An 18650-nucleotide genomic window follows, 5' to 3' on the forward strand; every position below is an offset into this window, starting at 1 on the left:
CCATTCTGCCTGGGAAGAAGGCACCTTGCCCCAGAGTCAGCATTTGGAGCCGAGAGTCAGCAGTCATTACTTCTGCGCTGTGTCTCCTCGCTAGTTGCCTTTGCCTTGGGCGAACCGCGGAGTCTCACCGTTTGGGGTTTGTTTCTCCCAGTCTACAAAGTGGTTAGGGCAATTATGATCTATTTGGCACATGTTTTTGCCAGGATTAATTAATTCTGGTGAAGCGCCTAGGAAGCCTCAAGTCAAAAAGCAAATCTGCGCGACACAGGAATGCCGATGTTACTGGAGCACAGAGATTACTCTCAGCCGTTCGGAGGAGGAAGAAGCTAGGGTGGGGTCATTTAAGGAAGGAGGGAGGGATTTGTGGAAGTGGGATTTTGTTCTTATTTATTTACGGATGCCCATAAGGCCAATTCTACTTTTAAGGTGGCTTAAAATGTAAAAGTACAATACAGTTGCCAATTGTTTTTTTTAAAAAAGACAAACACCCTTAATAATAATAAAAAGCCAGATAAAATTAAATAAACTCAGGCAGCCCCTAATCAAAACAACTCAAATACTGGTTCATACTAAAAGGCAAAACATCTCAAGCAAAGGCCAATGACAATAGGGTTTGTTTAACTTCCATAAATCCCTGCACTGGTGAGGTTCGATGAAGCCCTTCTAGCAACGGCAGCCAGTGTGGTGCAGTGGTTAGAGCATTGGACTAAGCCCTGGGAGAGGTGGATTCAAATCCCCATTCAGCCACGAAGGTGACTGGGCTTCCCTGGGCCAGTCACAGACTTTCCACCTAACGTACCTTACAGGGTTCTTATGGTGTTGAGCTGGGGAGGCGGAAAAACCCTGAGCTCCTTGCGGGAAAGGTGGAATACAACTGATAAGCAAATAAATTCCAGAGGCGTGGGGGCTACCACCGAGAAGGTCTCCTCCCATCCTGGTTACTTTCAGAAACAAGCGCGTGAGGAGGGCCTCCATTGATAGTCTTAATAGGCAGGATGTGTGGCAACTAATGGGAGAGGTGTTCCTTCAGATATCTTGCTCCTCATCAGGGCTTCATACACAGAAGTGAGCATCTTCTATTGAACTCAGCCAACAGGCAGCCTGTGGGGTTACTTTTAGGAGTGCCATGGCATGATGACATCTAGCTCCACCACCCAGCAACTTGATGGCTGTGCTTTGTGCGAGATGAAGCCTCTGGACCATCTCTTTGGGCAGCCCCACATAGAAAACACGGCCATAGTCCCATCACAGCATCTCAAACCGATCCATACCATGCAACAGAATGAGGTGGTAGAGTTTTGGAGCGATAAAACAGAGCAGGTAAGAGATACAGTGGTGCCCCGCAAGACGAATGCCTCGCAAGACGAATGCCTCGCAAGACGAAAAGGTTTTCCATTTTTCGAGCTGCTTTGCAAGATGAATTTCCCTATGGGCTTGCTTCGCAAGACGAAAAAAAATCTGGGTTTGAATTTCTGTGTGGTGGGTGGCTGGGGGAACAGTTGGGGAGGGGTTTGCAAGAATCTGGAAGCTTGTGTGTGTTTTTTCTGCATTTTTATGATTTTCTGTGACCATTGGGCAACTCTGCTGTTTTTTTAAGAAAATTCTGGGTTTGAATTTTGAAATGCTCTTTACAGTATGTGTGACTTTAAAGAGCACTTAATAAACTCTTGTTGTACCAAATTTGGCTTTGTTGGGACTTTTTTTTACCATAGGAACGCATTAATTGATTTTCAATGCATTCCTATGGGAAACCGTGCTTCGCAAGATGAAAAATTCGCTAGACGAAAAAACTCGCGGAACGAATTAATTTCGTCTTGCGAGGCACCACTGTACTGACTTTGCTCCTGAGATCCATAAGATGGAAAATGCTCAGTCCCCCACCTCCAATCCTTTAAAAATCCTCTCTGGGGGATCAGGAGATTCTCTGGGTCTGTGAGGATGGGATGGCGTATGGGGCTTCCGGGGGGAGGTAGGGGCGCCCAAAATTGAGCAGAGGTACCTTGCTTTGAGTGAAACGCAGGTATCAGAAAATCCCTTTCTGGGAACATCCTTGGATCACAGGATCTAAGCCACCATTTTTCAACACCCTGCATGATGAATTCTTGCATAACAAAGTACGTTGGGCTACAACATTTCTGCCCGATGTGCCAGCTTTCTGCTTGCAAGGGAGCTTTTGGGTTTAATTTGTTCTACCTAAGGGAACATAAGGGACGCGGGTGGCGCTGTGGGTAAAAGCCTCAGCGCCTAGGGCTTGCTGATCGAAAGGTCGGTGGTTCGAATCCCCGTGGCGGGGTGCGCTCCCGTTGCTCGGTCCCAGCGCCTGCCAACCTAGCAGTTCGAAAGCACCCCCGGGTGCAAGTAGATAAATAGGAACCGCTTACTAGTGGGAAGGTAAACGGTGTTTCCGTGTGCGGCTCTGGCTCGCCAGAGCAGCGATGTCACGCTGGCCACGTGACCCGGAAGTGTCTCCGGACAGCACTGGCCCCCGGCCTCTTGAGTGAGATGAGCGCACAACCCCAGAGTCTGGCAAGACTGGCCCGTACGGGCAGGGGTACCTTTACCTTTACCCAAGGGAACACTCGAGATGTATGAAGAATACATATGTAATAGATGTGCGTGGCCAGAAATTATCTTTAAAGAGGGTTGTGGTGGAACTACTTCAGAAGCTGCCAAAAAGAGGAGCCTGGACATTTCCGCCCGTTCCAGAAAACAAGTCAGAACACAGCGCCTCATAACTGTGCACTGCAGATGTTACATTTGCATCCTCACTTTAATATTGCACTAGGTGTTAATTACACCTTGAGATATAAATTGCACTTTGCATCACCTGTCACGGGTGGACAGGTGTAGGGCAGAATGGGACAATATTCTGTTCAACTACTCCCTTCCTTTAACCCATTTACACGGGAGCAAGGCTCGTCAATGTGACTTACTTCTGAGAAGGCATCTGTAGGACTGCCCTGTCGGTTGCTTTCGAGGTGAGGGCACCCAAAACTTGGGATTTAAAAATGCAGTCAGATCAAGGGCAGGATGGTGGCTTCACGCCCCTGCAGCTGATCCTCTGCTTTTGTTTTGCTCATGCTGATCCAAATGATCCCCGTACTTCCTCCTGGCACTTCCTCAACATTGTCATGTGCTGCAGAAACGCCAGCCTTCTCTACAATACACAACGCCTGTCTGCTGTGCATCATCTAGAAAACTTATGGATGTGGCCTCGACTCTCCGGCCAACAAGGTACACCTCTCTAGGTAAAGGTAAAGGGACCCCTGACCTAACTGTCCAATCGCGGACAACTCTGGGTTCCAGCGCTCATCTCGCTTTATTGGCCAAGGGAGCCGGCGTACAGCTTCTGGGTCATGCGGCCCGCATGACTAAGCCGCTTCTGGCGAACCAGAGCAGCGCACGGAAACGCCGTTTACCTTCCCGCCAGAGTGGTACCTATTTATCTACTTGCACTTTGACGTGCTTTCAAGCTGCTAGGTTGGCAGGAGCTGGGTCCGAGCAACGGGAGCTCACCCCGTCGTGGGGATTCGAACCACCGACCTTCTGATCGGCAAGTCCTAGGCTCTGTGGTTTAACCCACAGCGCCACACCTCTCTAGGAATAGTTTAATGAAGAATAGACTAGAATGGCCCTCAGGACTCTCTGTCCAACTCTTCAGGCACCACACCTCTTTTAAAGTTTTCGCAAGCTGGAAAGCAGGGCTTTTTTTTAGCTGCACTGCAGCACCTCTCAGGTGGGCAGCAGCACCTGACTAGCACAGACCCGCTGTGCCTTCGCCTGACAAAGAGACCGTTCCCGAAGCGGATATCCTCTACAGGTTCCGAAGAGGATCTCCTCATGTGGGAAAGCTGCCCTGTCCCTCCTTCTTGAGCGCACCAGCCGGAGAGGCAGGGAGGCTAACACACAAATGGGACGGGACGGCATTATGAGTGGACGAATGAAACCGACATGGAAAAAGAAGCGCTCGCCCACCCCAACGCAAGCCTGAAATCTCCGGACGCAGCATGCAATGTGAATTGATGTGAATGAGCATAATTTGCAGCAGCTCTGAAGCCACCCCCATTCTCCTGATTGCAAATTGCTTTTAAAACTTATCTCTCTCGCCCTGACCTAGCCACTGTGATCCATGCGACGGTCACCTCCAGACTGGATTATTGTAATTCGCTCTACGTGGGGCTGCCCTTGAGACTGACCCAGAAACTCCAGCGGGTGCAGAATGCCGCGGCGAGACTCCTTACGGGGTCTTCGCTACGAGATCATATCCATCCGGTATTATACCAGCTGCACTGGCTCCCGGTGGAGTACAGGATCAGGTTTAAGGTGCTGGTTTTAACCTTTAAAGCCCTATACGGCCTAGGACCCTCGTACCTACGGGACCGCCTCTCCTGGTATGTCCCACAGAGAAATCTACGGTCTGCAAATAAAAACATCCTAAAGATCCCAGGCCACAGAGAGGTTAGGCTGGCCTCAACTAGAGCCAGGGCCTTCTCGGCCGCGGCTCCAATCTGGTGGAACGCTCTGTCACAAGAGACTAGGGCCCTGCAGGACCTGACATCCTTCCGCAGGGCCTGCAAGACAGAGCTGTTCTACCAGGCCTTTGGTCAGGGCGCAGCCTGACCCCCTCCTCTGGCAATCGGCAATCTGCACAGAATTTTGCTTGATGGTTGCCATTAATTTGACTTTAATTTGATTTGATTAATTTTATAATGAATGTTTTAGAATGTTGTTAGCCGCCCTGAGCCCAGCTTCGGCAGGGGAGGGCGGGATATAAATAAAATTTATTATTATTATTATTATTATAAAACGTTTCAGTATTGCGTTTTACCCTGGAAGTAAGGAAGGGTTGGCAAAATCCAAGAGGCAACAACAGAGAGGCTTTCACAGAAAGCACCGCCATGATTGTGTGCATTGCCTCCAAGTGTACAGAAATGTGGACTGTGTTTTTTGTGTGTGTATTCTACTGGAAGCCACCAAGAGTGGCTGGGGTACAAAAAATAAATACTACTACTACGGAGGGACGCGGGTGGCGCTGTGGGTTAAACCACAGAGCCTAAGACTTGCCGATCAGAAGGTCGGCGGTTCGAATCCCCATGATGGGGTGAGCTCCTGTTGCTTGGTCCCTGCTCCTGCCAACCTAGCAGTTCGAAAGCACACCAGTGCAAGTAGATAAATAGGTACCACTCCTGCGGGAAGGTAAACAGCGTTTCCATGCGCTGCTCTGGTTCGCCAGAAGCAGCTTAGTCACGCTGACCACATGACTGTACACCGGCTTCCTTGGCCAGTAAAGCGAGATGAGTGCCGCAACCCCAGAGTCGGCCATGACTGGACCTAATGGTCAGGGGTCCCTTTACCTTTACCTTACTACTACTACTAATTCTAGTGATAACTTTGCTCAGACTTTTTCTGTCAGGGTGAAGAAGCAATCTCCTTTACTTATTTATTAAAAGAACCTACTTTTTTGTTTTGTTTTTGAGCTTAGCAAAATTCCCTTCCCATTTGGTCATGGTTGCTTACCAGGCATTCTTGCCACGCTGTTCCTTGCGTCGGATCAGGTCCAGGATAGCTTCTTCTTCGTAGAAGTGCCCACAGACTTTATTCTTGACAGGTTTCTTCATTTCTACCTGCAATAATTAATCCACCTGTGCTTAACAAAGATCTTGATGTGGTTAGCCATGTTCTTAATTGAGCTCCACAGCACTCCATTGCCATGGAAAATATCTGCTGAGTAACCATTTAATAGTCTTGTCCTATTTTTTGATACATTTATTTCATTTGAAACATCTCAAGCCCTATAAAGATACCCACTAGGAACAAAAGCTCCACTTGGAAAGCTTGCTGAAAGAGGAAAAAACCAAGAGTAAAAGTAAAAATAGCCAACATAACTTAAAAAGTAAATATAGGAAAAATAAGGCACAGGCAAACTCAGCCCTCCAGATGTTTTGGGACTACAGTTCCCATCATCCCTGACCACTGGTCCTGTTAGCTAGGGATCATGGGAATTGTAGTCCCAAAACATCTGGAGGGCCGAGTTTTCCTATGCCTGGTCTATTGCGCTCGCTCGCTCTCTCTCTCTCTCTCTCTCTCTCTCTCTCTGTGTGTGTGTGTCTACTGTACAGTGGTGCCTCGCAAGATGAAATTAATTCGTTCCACGAGTTTTGTCGTCTTGCGATTTTTTTCGTCTTGCAAAGCACGGTGTTGGGAAAGTTTTGGAAAAGCTTCAAAAATCACCAAAGTCTTTAAAAACCTCAAAAAAGGCTACCACACCGCGTGCTATGAGTTGCTCCTCGAAGTCAAGTCGCAACTGTATTAACGGTGTTAAGAAAAAGGAAACAAACTTGCAAGACGTTTTCGTCTTGCGAAGCAAGCCCATAGGGAAAATCGTCTTGCAAAGCAGCTCAAAAAACAAAAAACCCTTTCGTCTAGAGAGTTTTTTGTCTTGCGAGGCATTCATCTTGCAAGGTACTACTGTACTGTGTTTGTGTGTGTTCAATGCAGTAGCACCACCCTCCTGACCTTGGTGTTGCTGCAGCTCAGCCAGATGGCACAAGGCAGGGTGGTGACGTCCAGGCTGCATGAACGCCCTAGCAAGAGTGCTGGATTGACTCCACCAATGTGCCCACAAAACCCCAGCCATGCCGCCACCTTGCCACAGCCCAGCCCTGTTCAGGTGAGCATCAGTGATGCTGGCGTAGGGAGGGGAGTCCTGTGGTTCTGCCCTAATGCCTTGACTGCTATGGATAACACAAGCTGCTACCCTCAGAAGCTTAAGACCAGGCAGATGAATAGAACAGGAGGAAGACAGAGACCGCAGAGTCAAAGTCAACAGCAGAAGACAAGGAGGGGAAGATGAGAGAAGGAAATAGAGGAGAAAAGGGCAAATTAGCATTAACACATTTACATTCTAATCAGTACCGGGACAGTTACTTCCCTCTAGGGCTTCCCAAACTAGGGTCTCCAGCTATTTTTGGACTACAACTCCCATCGACCCAACTAGCAGGGATCAGGGATGATGGGAATTGTTTGGATTTGATATCCCGCCTTTCGCTCCCTTTTAAGGAGTCTCAAAGTGACTAACATTGTCCTTTCCCTTCCTCCCCCACAACAAACACTCTGTGAGGTGAGTGGGGCTGAGAGACTTCAAAGAAGTGTGACTGGCCCTAGGTCACCCAGCAGCTGCATGTGGAGGAGCGGAGACGCGAACCTGGTTCCCCAGATTACGAGACTACAGCTCTTAACCACTACACCACACTGGCTCTCTGCCAGTCCAAAAACAGTTGGAGGCCTAAGTTTGGGAAACCCTGCTCTGGTGTGACAGTCCAGGCTTTGCCCAAAACATAGGCAACTGACACATCCATCTACGACAAAAAATTGATGTCGTGAGCAGAGGTGAAGTGGTAAATACCCTCAGGTATGAGGGTGTGTTGCCTACCTGTGTGATGGGGCACACAAAGTTCATCTGACTTTGCGTCACTGCAAGGTCCTCATCAACCTGTTCAAGCGGCGAGCTCTTTTCCCCATCTGACTGGACACCGACTGCAACATAAACGAGAGGGTGGAAGACCACTCAGTTACAGACATGGCTGCCATCGTGACATTCAGATCTTTGGACTGCGCCACCCCCTGTGGAGATCTACCTTGCGGCAGCCTGGAGGAGGGCCTTTTCCACTGAAACATTATTATTACCAGTTCATAAGCCACTTAACAGCCCGAGGCAATCAAAGAGATGTGCAACAGCAAGAGAAAAATGGCATAAAGTACAAAAAAATGCAATTATTAAATTTACTTCCAACAGCGACAACAAGACCATTCCTCTATAACCAGGCCTTGGGCTGATAAAACAATCTAAGGCCTTTTAAATATGTTTGTGGTGGGGCTATAGGTGTGCGTTATTATGTATTTTGTGTTCTCATTTTGTCTTTTCATGCTGTAAACCACCTTGTGATTTTCAGATGACGGGAGGTATATAAATTTCATAAATAAAATGAAAACCACATCTTGTGGGCATTGTAACTAGTTCCTTTTGGCTCTCAAACCACCCAGAGGCAGCCCTAGTTATCTGTGTCATCTCATTTCCACAATTTCCAGGATAATTTTGCCATGTGAGTAGCTTCCCATAATTTAGCACTAACAGAGCACTGGAGACTTCTGGGATTGTCATGGCTGGCACACGCAATTACAAGATGCTTGTGCCTACCAGCACAAAGGACGTGTCTCACCCTTTAAATCTGGCGATGTAATATTAATGATAACTTATACTACCCGGGTTTCTAAATGGCTGCTCGCCTGTGGCACGCTAAGGATCTCCTCAAGCGACACAGCTGGAAACCTTCTGTAAACTGAAGAAGAGTTGAGTCCCTCTTTCCTTTTTAGTGGACTACAAATGAGAAGTATAAGAAAGTGGGCTATTAAAAACAAAGTTGTCTAGCTACTTCCATGGACTTGTTTGCAAAGCTCTACCACGCTAAGGGGGTGGAAGCTTCTAGAAACCGCACACTGGTGAATTACTTACTTCTTGCAGCACTAGGGTTGTTTACACACACACACACACAGCCATTCGGGCTTAATTTTCTAATAAAATGAACCAGGTCTACAGAATACAGCGACTTTCCTTCCCTGCTGCAGTTTGGCCAGAGTTATAGAACAGAACGGCACTGTGTATGTGTGTTACGCAACCGCTTTCATTAGGAGACACATCCTTCCTTCTCCTCTGCCAAATAAAATCCATTTCTCTTATTTCCTTACAGTCCTTTATGGTGGCCAATCATCTCCTGGGAAGAACTGAGGCTCAAGACAAATGCTGGCTAACCGACCATATACAGAGACGGCGTTGAAAGGAAGTAAAAAAAAAAAAGTTCAATCCTCAGGCATGTTGCAGGAAAGATTTGGGGCTGTGTATCTGCCAGGAAGAAAACCTTGATTTCAGCAAGGCATTTGACAAGGTGCCCCATGATATTCTTGTAAAGAAGCTGGTAAAATGCGGTCTTGACTATGCTACCACTCAGTGGATTTGTAACTGGCTGACTGACCGAACCCAAAGGGTGCTCATCAATGGTTCCTCTTCATCCTGGAGAAGAGTGACTAGTGGGGTGCCACAGGGTTCTGTCCTGGGCCCGGTCTTATTCAACATCTTTATCAACGACTTGGATGATGGACTCAAGGGCATCCTGATCAAATTTGCAGATGACACCAAACTGGGAGGGGTGGCTAACACCCCAGAGGACAGGATCACACTTCAAAACGACCTTGACAGATTAGAGAACTGGGCCAAAACAAACAAGATGAATTTTAACAGGGAGAAATGTAAAGTATTGCACTTGGGCAAAAAAAATGAGAGGCACAAATACAAGATGGGTGACACCTGGCTTGAGAGCAGTACATGTGAAAAGGATCTAGGAGTCTTGGTTGACCACAAACTTGACATGAGCCAACAGTGTGACGCGGCAGCTAAAAAAGCCAATGCAATTCTGGGCCTCATCAATAGGAGTATAGCATCTAGATCAAGGGAAGTAATAGTGCCACTGTATTCTGCTCTGGTCAGACCTCACCTGGAGTACTGTGTCCAGTTCTGGGCACCACAGTTCAAGAAGGACACTGACAAACTGGAACGTGTCCAGAGGAGGGCAACCAAAATGGTCAAAGGCCTGGAAATGATGCCTTATGAGGAACGGCTAAGGGAGCTGGGCATGTTTAGCCTGGAGAAGAGGAGGTTAAGGGGTGATATGATAGCCATGTTCAAATATATAAAAGGCTGTCACATAGAGGAGGGAGAAAGGTTGTTTTCTGCTGCTCCAGAGAAGCGGACACGGAGCAATGGATCCAAACTACAAGAAAGAAGATTCCACCTAAACATTAGGAAGAACTTCCTGACAGTAAGAGCTGTTCGACAGTGGAATTTGCTGCCAAGGAGTGTGGTGGAGTCTCCTTCTTTGGAGGTCTTTAAGCAGAGGCTTGACAACCATATGTCAGGAGTGCTCTGATGGTGTTTCCTGCTTGGCAGGGGGTTGGACTCGATGGCCCTTGTGGTCTCTTCCAACTCTATGATTCTATGATTCTATGAAAAAGTGCAGAATGTGCAACTCAATGCAGATGCCAGATTCTGGAGAAATTTGACTCCCAATAAGTAATTTTTTTGTTTTTTTTAGAATCCCCTGCCGGTGGTGAAACCTGTTGGGTGGCTTAGGGCCAGTCACTATCTCTCAGCCTTTCCTACCCCACAGGGTTGTTGTGAGGATAAATGGAACCTGGGGAGAACCCTGTGTGCTACCCTGAGTTCCTTGGTGAGATAAAATTGTACTGAATCAGGGATGGGGAATCTGTGCCCTTCCAACTATTCTTGAGCTAGCCCCAGACACTGAACACTTGCCAAAACACCATTGGCCATGTTGGATAGGGCAGAATGGGATTTAATGCCCAACAACATCTAAAGGGTGACAAGTTTAAATAAATACAGGTGGTGACTACAGTGATACCTCAGGTTACATACGCTTCAGGTTACAGACTCCGCTAACCCAGAAATAATGCTTCAGGTTAAGAACTTTGCTTCAGGATGAGAACAGAAATCCTGCTCCGGCGGCGCGGCGGCAGAAGGAGGTCCCATTAGCTAAAGTGGTGCTTCAGGTTAAGAACAGTTTCAGGTTAAGAACGGACCTTCGGAATGAATTAAGTACTTAACCAAAGGTACTACTGTATTTTAGGCAAGTCCAATTGACGCATGGCCACCAACACCCTTTTGGACCCGGAAGAAGGCAGAATAAATGGCAATGTTTGTCTGTCTAAGGCAGAGGTTTTCAACCTTTTTGGGTCCCCGGTTCCCTTGACCAACTTTCTTTCTGCGACTCCTCTATGCGGCTCAGGAGCTGTTATCTCACCCCTTGCCTGCAGAGCTGGCAGCCTCTCACTCCTTTTCAAACAACCTCCCTTGTGGACTCTTCCCCTAGGCTCCTCTCCTTTGGAGTCCTCCGTGCAGATGTTGCTCCTGGTCTCTTAGCTGCCCCCCACCCTGTCCCAAAGAGAGTTGCCTCCTCACACTGCCCCATGGGGGCCTGGGACTTAGTCTGTCCATTCCCAACAGCAAGGGTTGATAGACTGGCTGGGCTCCCTCACCCACTTGCTTCGAGGCCGCCTCAGCTCCTGGCAACCAGGACCCCCTGGCCAGCCCCAGAGGCACCCTTCGTCTGGGGAGTTTGTAGTTGGGGCTGCTGCAACAAACAGCTGTGCAAGCCTTTGGGAGGCAGAGACAGGAGAAGGCATCAGAGGAGGGAGGGAAGGAAAGAGGGACAGAGGCCAGTGTTGCCTGCGGCACCCCTGACCATCATTCAAGGTAGCCTAGGGTACCACAGCACACTGGTTGAAAACCTCTGGTCTAAGGGATGTTGTTGTTTAGTCGTTTAGTCATGTCCGACCCTTCATGACCCCATGGACCAGAGCACACCAGGCACTTCTGTCCTCCACTGCCTCCCGCAGTTTGGTCAAACTCATTTTAGTAGCTTCAAGAACACTGTCCAACCATCTCGTCCTCTGCCGTCCCCTTCTCCTTGTGTCCTCCATCTTTCCCAACATCAGGGTCTTTTCCAGGGAGTCTTCTCTTCTCATGAGGTGGCCAAAGTATTGGAGCCTCAGCTTCAGGATCTGTCCTTCCAGTGAGCACTCAGGGCTGATTTCCTTCAGAATGGAGAGGTCTGATCTTCTTGCAGTCCATGGGACTCTCAAGAGTCTCCTCCTGCACCATAATTCAAAAGCATCAATTCTTCGGCGTTCAGCCTTCTTGATGGTCCAGCTCTCCAAAACAAAACATAGTCAAAGAAAATGGTCACCATTTGCTTCCAGAATGCCAGCATTGTAGACTTTTGAGCAACAGCCCAAAAATGCCAATCTGGCTGGAATCTGGCCTTAACTATGCAAGTTCCATAGTTTAAATGTGGTCCCACCCTAGATTTGCAAAGTGGCATAATGGTATCGGCAGTTTTATTTTCAGTTCCTTTCCTGATGATCCCTAGCACGGGATTTGCCTTTTTTCAGGGCCACAGCATGCCAGGTTGAAGTGGACATCTGTTGTAAGCCACTTTTGGCTCAGCTCAGTGTGGAAGGCAGCATATCATTAATCTGAATCCATCAATCAACAAGAAGAGGGAGGCTGTAAGGTTTCCCAACCACGATCTAGCCACTGTTGTCTATTTGGGTGGGTAGTGATTCTCTTTCGCAAGTATGCAACCTGAATCCTTTTAGCCAGAGATGTTGGGGATTTGACCTGGGACTGCCCACATAGAAAACACACATTGCACCACCGAGCTCATCCTTCTATCTAGTTTGTGAAGTGAGAAGAGGCAGCAGTTTCATCTTACTATGGTGGATGTTGCAACAATTGCTCAAGGAGAATAGGCAGAGCTCTTGTGGACTTGGTTGCAGAGAGCTCCTAACTCAGTTACTGCCTCCAAAGCAGATGTTCTAAGGGACAGGCGTGCATTATCAGCAAAACACAGATAAGCGGATTATTGGTTGCATAGGAGAAAAGATTATGCAGATGAGCAGGGATTTGCAGGATACTGTTTTCTTCCAGGGAGGGAGTGTGCATTTTCTGCGCAAAGCAAGGGTGCCTGAGAAGTCCAGTTTCTGGGAATTAGGAGGAAAACTGTCCTAAACCTGCGCCTCTTCAACTAATGCACAGACCGTATATGTAACCAGAACCTTCAATACAATATATTTTAATGTTGCAATAGCGCCATTCAAATTCAATCACAGCTGAAGGACCACAGGCGATAGTTTGATAGGCAGGATAAAGGTAAAGGGACCTCTGACCATTAGGTCCGGTCATGACCGACTCTGGGGTTGCGGTGCTCATCTCGCTTTATTGGCCGAGGGAGCCGGCGTACAGCTTCTGGGTCATGTGGCCAGCATGACTAAACCGCTTCTGGCAAACCAGAGCAGCGCATGGAAACGCCGTTTACCTTCCCGCCGAAGCGATACCTATTTATCTTCTTGCACTTTGACGTGCTTTCGAACTGCTAGGTTGGCAGGTGCAGGGACCGAGCAACGGGAGCTCACTCCGTCACGGGGATTCGAACTGCCAACCTTCTGATCACGAAGCCCAAGAGGCTCTGTGGTATAGGGAAGCTTTTAATGTGTAATGTTTTACTATGTTTTTATATATGCTGGAAGCCGCCCAGAGGATGATAATAATAGCAATAACAACAAAAACAAAAACATTTTGAATGAATCTAAATCATCTATGTCTTGCAAGAATTCCTGCAGCTGCCCCACCATGGCACCCCTCCCCCCCCAAGTGGACAATGGCAACTGGCCGCTAGCTGTTCCAATCCAAAGGCTCTAGAGCTGGTATTATTATTATTATTTCTTCCACATACAAGGCGATGTACATTTTTTTTAAAAAGCCACAAAAAAATGCAAGCCCCATAGCAGATAAATTTAAAAAGCACTGCACAGTCAACATCCGTGGCAGAGCCCTATTCATCCAGTTGTTCCAGAATTTTGCACAGTTAAGATGAGGAGAGTCATCCAGGTTCTTCTGGAGTAACGCAAGCCTATAAGCAAAGCCTGAATTAGCAGCTGTGTCTTCACTGTATATTTTGACTGTGGGCAAAGCTCATGGCTTATTTCTTAACCATTTCTGATATGACCCAATCATTCTTTTCATCTTTCCAAATCTCTTGAGTGAGAATATAAGGAGTTGCAAAAGAAAGCAAGGCACTTTTTTTTTTTTTTTTTTTGCACAGCTTCAAAGCATTTATGGGACACAAGCTTACACCTGGAATTGAATTTCAGCAGTTGCAAAAGCCCTCAGGTTTCTATACTGCCTAGGTTCGCTTTTGCATGGTTTTCAAAACAAGTCCAGCATGGTTTTCGAAGTAAGTTCCAACCATGGTTTTGAAAACTGATCTCTTCCCCGCCCCCGCCCCCAACTGTGTGACGGTCTCCACAACAAAATTTCTGATGCCTCGAAAATGTTTGCCATACCTAAAATGCTGATATTGCAATATTAGCACTCAAAAAAGCACTCAAACTCAAAAAGGAGTTTGAACACAGTTCCCCAGGAATTTCCACTACACAAGCCCCGTTGAGATGAACGGAAACACGCCAGTGCAGATACTGGAAAACTTCATAGGGCTGAGGTTGCAATCCTGCACACGTTTACCTTGGAGTAAGTCTCATTGAATGTGGTGGGTCTTAAATTCCGAGTAAGCATTCATAGGATTGCCCTCTAAGCCATTATTAGCACAAATTGATATATTTCATTCACATCAAATTCATATTCTTTCATCTCAGTTGCCTGTCTTTCTAAAGGTATTTTATCTAAAAATGCTCCCTATGGCACAATCTGCTGGGTTACGCAGTGTAGGATGAAGCAGATCTCAGATGAAGCAGTCTCTCAGCCCCACTCACCCCACAGAGTGTTTGTTGTGGGGGAGGAAGGGAAAGGAGAATGTTAGCCGCTTTGAGACACCTTCGGGTAGTGATAAAGTGGGATATCAAATCCAAACTCTTCTTCTTCTTCTGCTACACATCCTGACTCAATGCTGGCTGAGCTAATTTCTGAGTAAGTCTCAAAAAGGGTATCCCAGGGGTGTGGTACGGGCAGTGCCAGAGAGAGGGGACTTGGGCCCATTCAGCTTGGTTGCGTGACCTGGCAACCTGGTACAGAACACTGTTTTACAGGCTTGTTTTTCCTCTGCCAGACTTAGGCAAAGGAGCAGCAGCAGCAGCCCTAGTGAATGAACACGATTTTGGATCTGGTGTAACTTTTTGCTGGCTTAATTTACACCGGCATGCTTTACGCCAGCTTATTGCACATTGTGTTTTCTCTCGCTCCTGCCATCATTCAAAGTACGTACTGAGCGCATACCACGAGCACAGAACATCTCCACGAAGAAGAAAGTGTTCTCTGTTCATCATGCCTCAGACGTGGTTGGGAGGAACAGCAAGCAGTTTGTTTGCTGCAGCCAGCTCCAGTTCTCATCTACACACGCCCGACGCATGGAAGAAGGCTTAGATGTAACTGAGGTTCTGAACAGCATGGCCCATGCTAGTGACTGTGTCTGACACCTTTTGATATGCCATGTGGACAGAGCACCAGTTCTTGACCACTGGGACATTTTTGTCCATGTCTCGTGTATATTCCTGGAGCGGGTGACACTGTTCTGCTCCCTCCCGGCTGTTAACAGAGACTTAGTCTGTCACAACAGCCAAGGTATTTTTGAACCTACACTGGGTAGCAGCATCTTAGGCCAAGGCCTTGCACCCCACTGATTATCGGTTCTCCCACTCCTAAGGAATCTCGCTCTTCTTCTCCACATTTGGAAACCACTTTACCTAACGTGTAACTTTTGTCTGTGTGTATCCTGCCTATCAGGACGCGGGTGGCGCTGTGGGTTAATCCACAGAGCCTAGGACTTGCTGGTCAGAAGGTCGGCGGTTCGAATCCCCGCGACGGGGTGAGCTCCCGTGGCTCGGTCCCTGCTCCTGCCAACCTAGCAGTTCGAAAGCACGTCAAAGTTCAAGTAGATAAATAGGTACCGCTCTAGTGGGAAGGTAAACGGCGTTTCCGTGCGCTGCTCTGGTTCGCCAGAAGCGGCTTAGTCATGCTGGCCACATGACCCGGAAGCTGTACGCTGGCTCCCTCGGCCAATAAAGCGAGATGAGTGCCGCAACCCCAGAGTCGGTCACGACTGGACCTAATGGTCAGGGGTCCCTTTACCTTTATCCTGCCTATCGGGATGCAGGTGGCGCTGTGGGTTAAACCACAGAGCCTAGTGTCCAACCTTCTTCAAGGTGGAATGGGGTTCAACCCAGCATGCCTGATGCTAGGAAGCCATTTAAAATAGAGCTCATCCTTTGGATTAGCAGAAGTGTTGCTTCTTTTCCAGGCTTGCAAACTGGCACACGCCTGGTCGCCTGCGGTGAGTAAGATCCACGCAGAAGTGACCAGGAACAACAGTTCTCATTTATGCCATAAAGAAGAGATAGGTATGCTTACAGAGGCAGACAAATATTTTTGTGTACGTATTGTTGGTGAACTTATTTTGCCAGGCTACTGTAACCACTGCATGCAGGAGCCAATTAAAACAAGTGAGTCCTTCTGACAATTCATCCAGGGGATATGCTGCCATAAAACAGCCTTAAAATGGGGTTAAGACAAATTTGTGGAGGAACTGCATTATCAATGGCTATTAGCCATGGAACTAAATGGAGCTTCCCTGTTCTGGAGCAGTATACCTTTGAATACCAGTTGCTGCGGGTGGGAAAAGGAGAATGGCAGGGGAAAGCTGTTATCTTCATGGCCCTGCTTAGTGGCTTCCTAAAGGCAACTGTTTGGCCACTGTGGGAAACAGGATGTTGGAGCAGGCAGACCTTTGGTCTGATCCGGCTTGGTTGTTCTCATGTTCTTACTGCCCTGAAAGGGCAGTAGCACAGAGTTTGTCTGAATGTTTAGCTCAGCTTCTAGAGTTGCATGGAAGAGGAAAACAGCACCATATTGGTATAATTCCCCCCAATGCTTCATGTGGAGCTATAGCCCCAAGGAGCTGCTGCCATGGTTATTATCATACCATCATAGAATCAAAGAATTGCAGAGTTGGAAGGGACCCCATGGGTCATCTAGTCCAACCCCCTGCAATGCAGGAATCTCAGCTAAAGCATCTATGACAGATGTCCATCCAACCTCTGCTTAAAAACCTCCAAGGAGGGAGAGTCCAGAAACTACCAAGGGAGATTGTTCCACTGTTGAACAGCTCTTACTGTTTATGTGTATTTATTTGCATGTGCGTTTGAATGAGCTGAAGAGAGCAAAAGATTATGAGTCACAGTGGTGTTGAGAGTGTGTGTATGAACTTGTACTGCATTTGTAAAGAGTTAAAGTGCCGCATTTAATTTTTGGCTGCTATTTTGTTAATGTTGCTGAACAACTCCAAGCACGCCTGGAGGATGCGGACCATTTGGATCCCTTCCAGTCGGGATTCAGGCCTCACCACGGGACTGAAACTGCCTTGGTCGCACTGGTCGATGATCTCCGGTGGGCTAGGGACAAAGGTGAGAGCTGTTTCCTAGTTCTGCTGGATCTCTCAGTGGTGTTTGATACCATCGACCATAACATCCTTCTGGACCGTCTTGAGGGGCTGGGAGCTGGGGGCACTGTTATACGGTGGTTCCGCTCCTTTCTCCTGGGCCGTGTCCCAGTGATGTTGGGGGATGAGTGTTCAGACCCCTGGGCTCTCACTTGTGGGGTGCCTCAGGGTTCCATCCTCTCCCCCATGCTTTTTAACATCTACATGCAGCCGCTGGGAGAGATCATCAGGGGGGAGAGATCATCAATATGCAGATGACACCCAGCTCTACCTCTCTTTTAAATCAGAACTAGTGAAGGCGGTGAAGGTCCTGTGTGAGTGTCTGGAGGCGGTTGGAGGATGGATGGCAGCTAACGGATTGAGGTTGAATCCTGACAAGACAGAAGTACTGATCGTGGGGGACAGGGAGCGGATTATTATTATGTTGTTGTTGTTTCATAGATTATAAAAGCTGTATTGATCTGTTAATCATGACAGGACTTTTGCTTCCATTGTGATGCTTAGCTTATTTTTTTAGATGCTGCTTCCTTAACAGTGTTTTGCAGATTGCAATTGTTTCGCCGATTTCCACCCCCCCCCCCATTTTTTAAAAATTGATTTTCCAAAAAATTAAAACAAACATACATTACATATTTGTAATTAAACCAATCTTTGTAACATTCTTAAGTGACTTCCTCTAATCCCCTTGGTCGAATTTCATTATATATCATTTTAACAGTTTTCCAAAATAGAATTTCTCAAAAAATTAACTTGATCACTTCATTTTTTCTAAATTAGCTTTAAACATCTTAAATCCTATCCTTACATATTTAAGTCCTAAGCCTATCTAATATTTGCAAGCTTTTCCAATTAAGTTATCTTAACATATTTAGTTAAATGTTTCGCCGATTATTTGTTAATTATTCTTTATGATTTATATAGCAGTACTTGTGATGTGCTATTATGTTCTATCACGCTATTGCTATTTATTGGTTTGTGAGCCGCTTTGGGATTCATCTGAACGAAAAGCGGCATAGAAATGTAATCTATCAATCTATCTATCTATTTATCTATCTATCTATCTATCTATCTATCTATCTATCTATCTATCTGGGTCTGACAACCTTAATAACTCAAGCAAATGGAACCTCAATCTGACCACATTTCGAGGGAAGCAGATGGTTTGCATGTTGCACTGTAAATAAATACAGTCATAATTAGCTTCTGAGAACATTTGTGGTTTCTCTGTATGGCTAAACTGTTACATCTCAAGTTGCGCTTCTCGTCCAGAAGCAAATGTTGCCAGCATCAACATGGGGCACTGTCAGTGTGCCTTATAATAGTCGCCAAGATTTGACAGATGTCTGACTTTCAAAACCCCACCACAATTTCGAGAGACAGCTGTACGTTTAGATAGCAAGCTTGCCTCCAGACCTGTCTTCTACCAATATTACTAAGGTTGGGAAGGGCCAAGGCTCAGGAGCTCTAGGCCTCTAGGGCTGGGAAAGAACGAAGTTTGAGATCTCGGTAATCCACTGACAGCCAGTGTAGACAAGACTGGGTTAGATGTAAGATAGCTTTCTGTGTTCCTGT

At 47.1% G+C, this 18650-nt stretch overlaps 1 protein-coding gene across 3 annotated transcripts in view; it reads right to left on the reverse strand.

Annotated features, from left to right (window-relative positions):
• Positions 1-18650, reverse strand: part of NSMCE2 (NSE2 SUMO ligase component of SMC5/6 complex) — a 233503-nt gene that overhangs the window by 3790 nt on the left and 211063 nt on the right. For all 3 annotated transcript variants that reach the window (XM_077932735.1, XM_077932734.1, XM_028736167.2), the window contains exons 5-6: positions 7433-7536; positions 5518-5624 (exon numbers count right to left, since the gene is read on the reverse strand). In XM_077932735.1, the coding sequence (XP_077788861.1) occupies positions 5518-5624; positions 7433-7536 (211 nt within the window). The remainder of the gene's footprint in view (positions 1-5517; positions 5625-7432; positions 7537-18650) is intronic.

Source organism: Podarcis muralis, chromosome 8 (genome assembly GCF_964188315.1).
Source record: "Podarcis muralis chromosome 8, rPodMur119.hap1.1, whole genome shotgun sequence".
Classification (NCBI taxonomy): Eukaryota; Metazoa; Chordata; class Lepidosauria; order Squamata; family Lacertidae; genus Podarcis; species Podarcis muralis.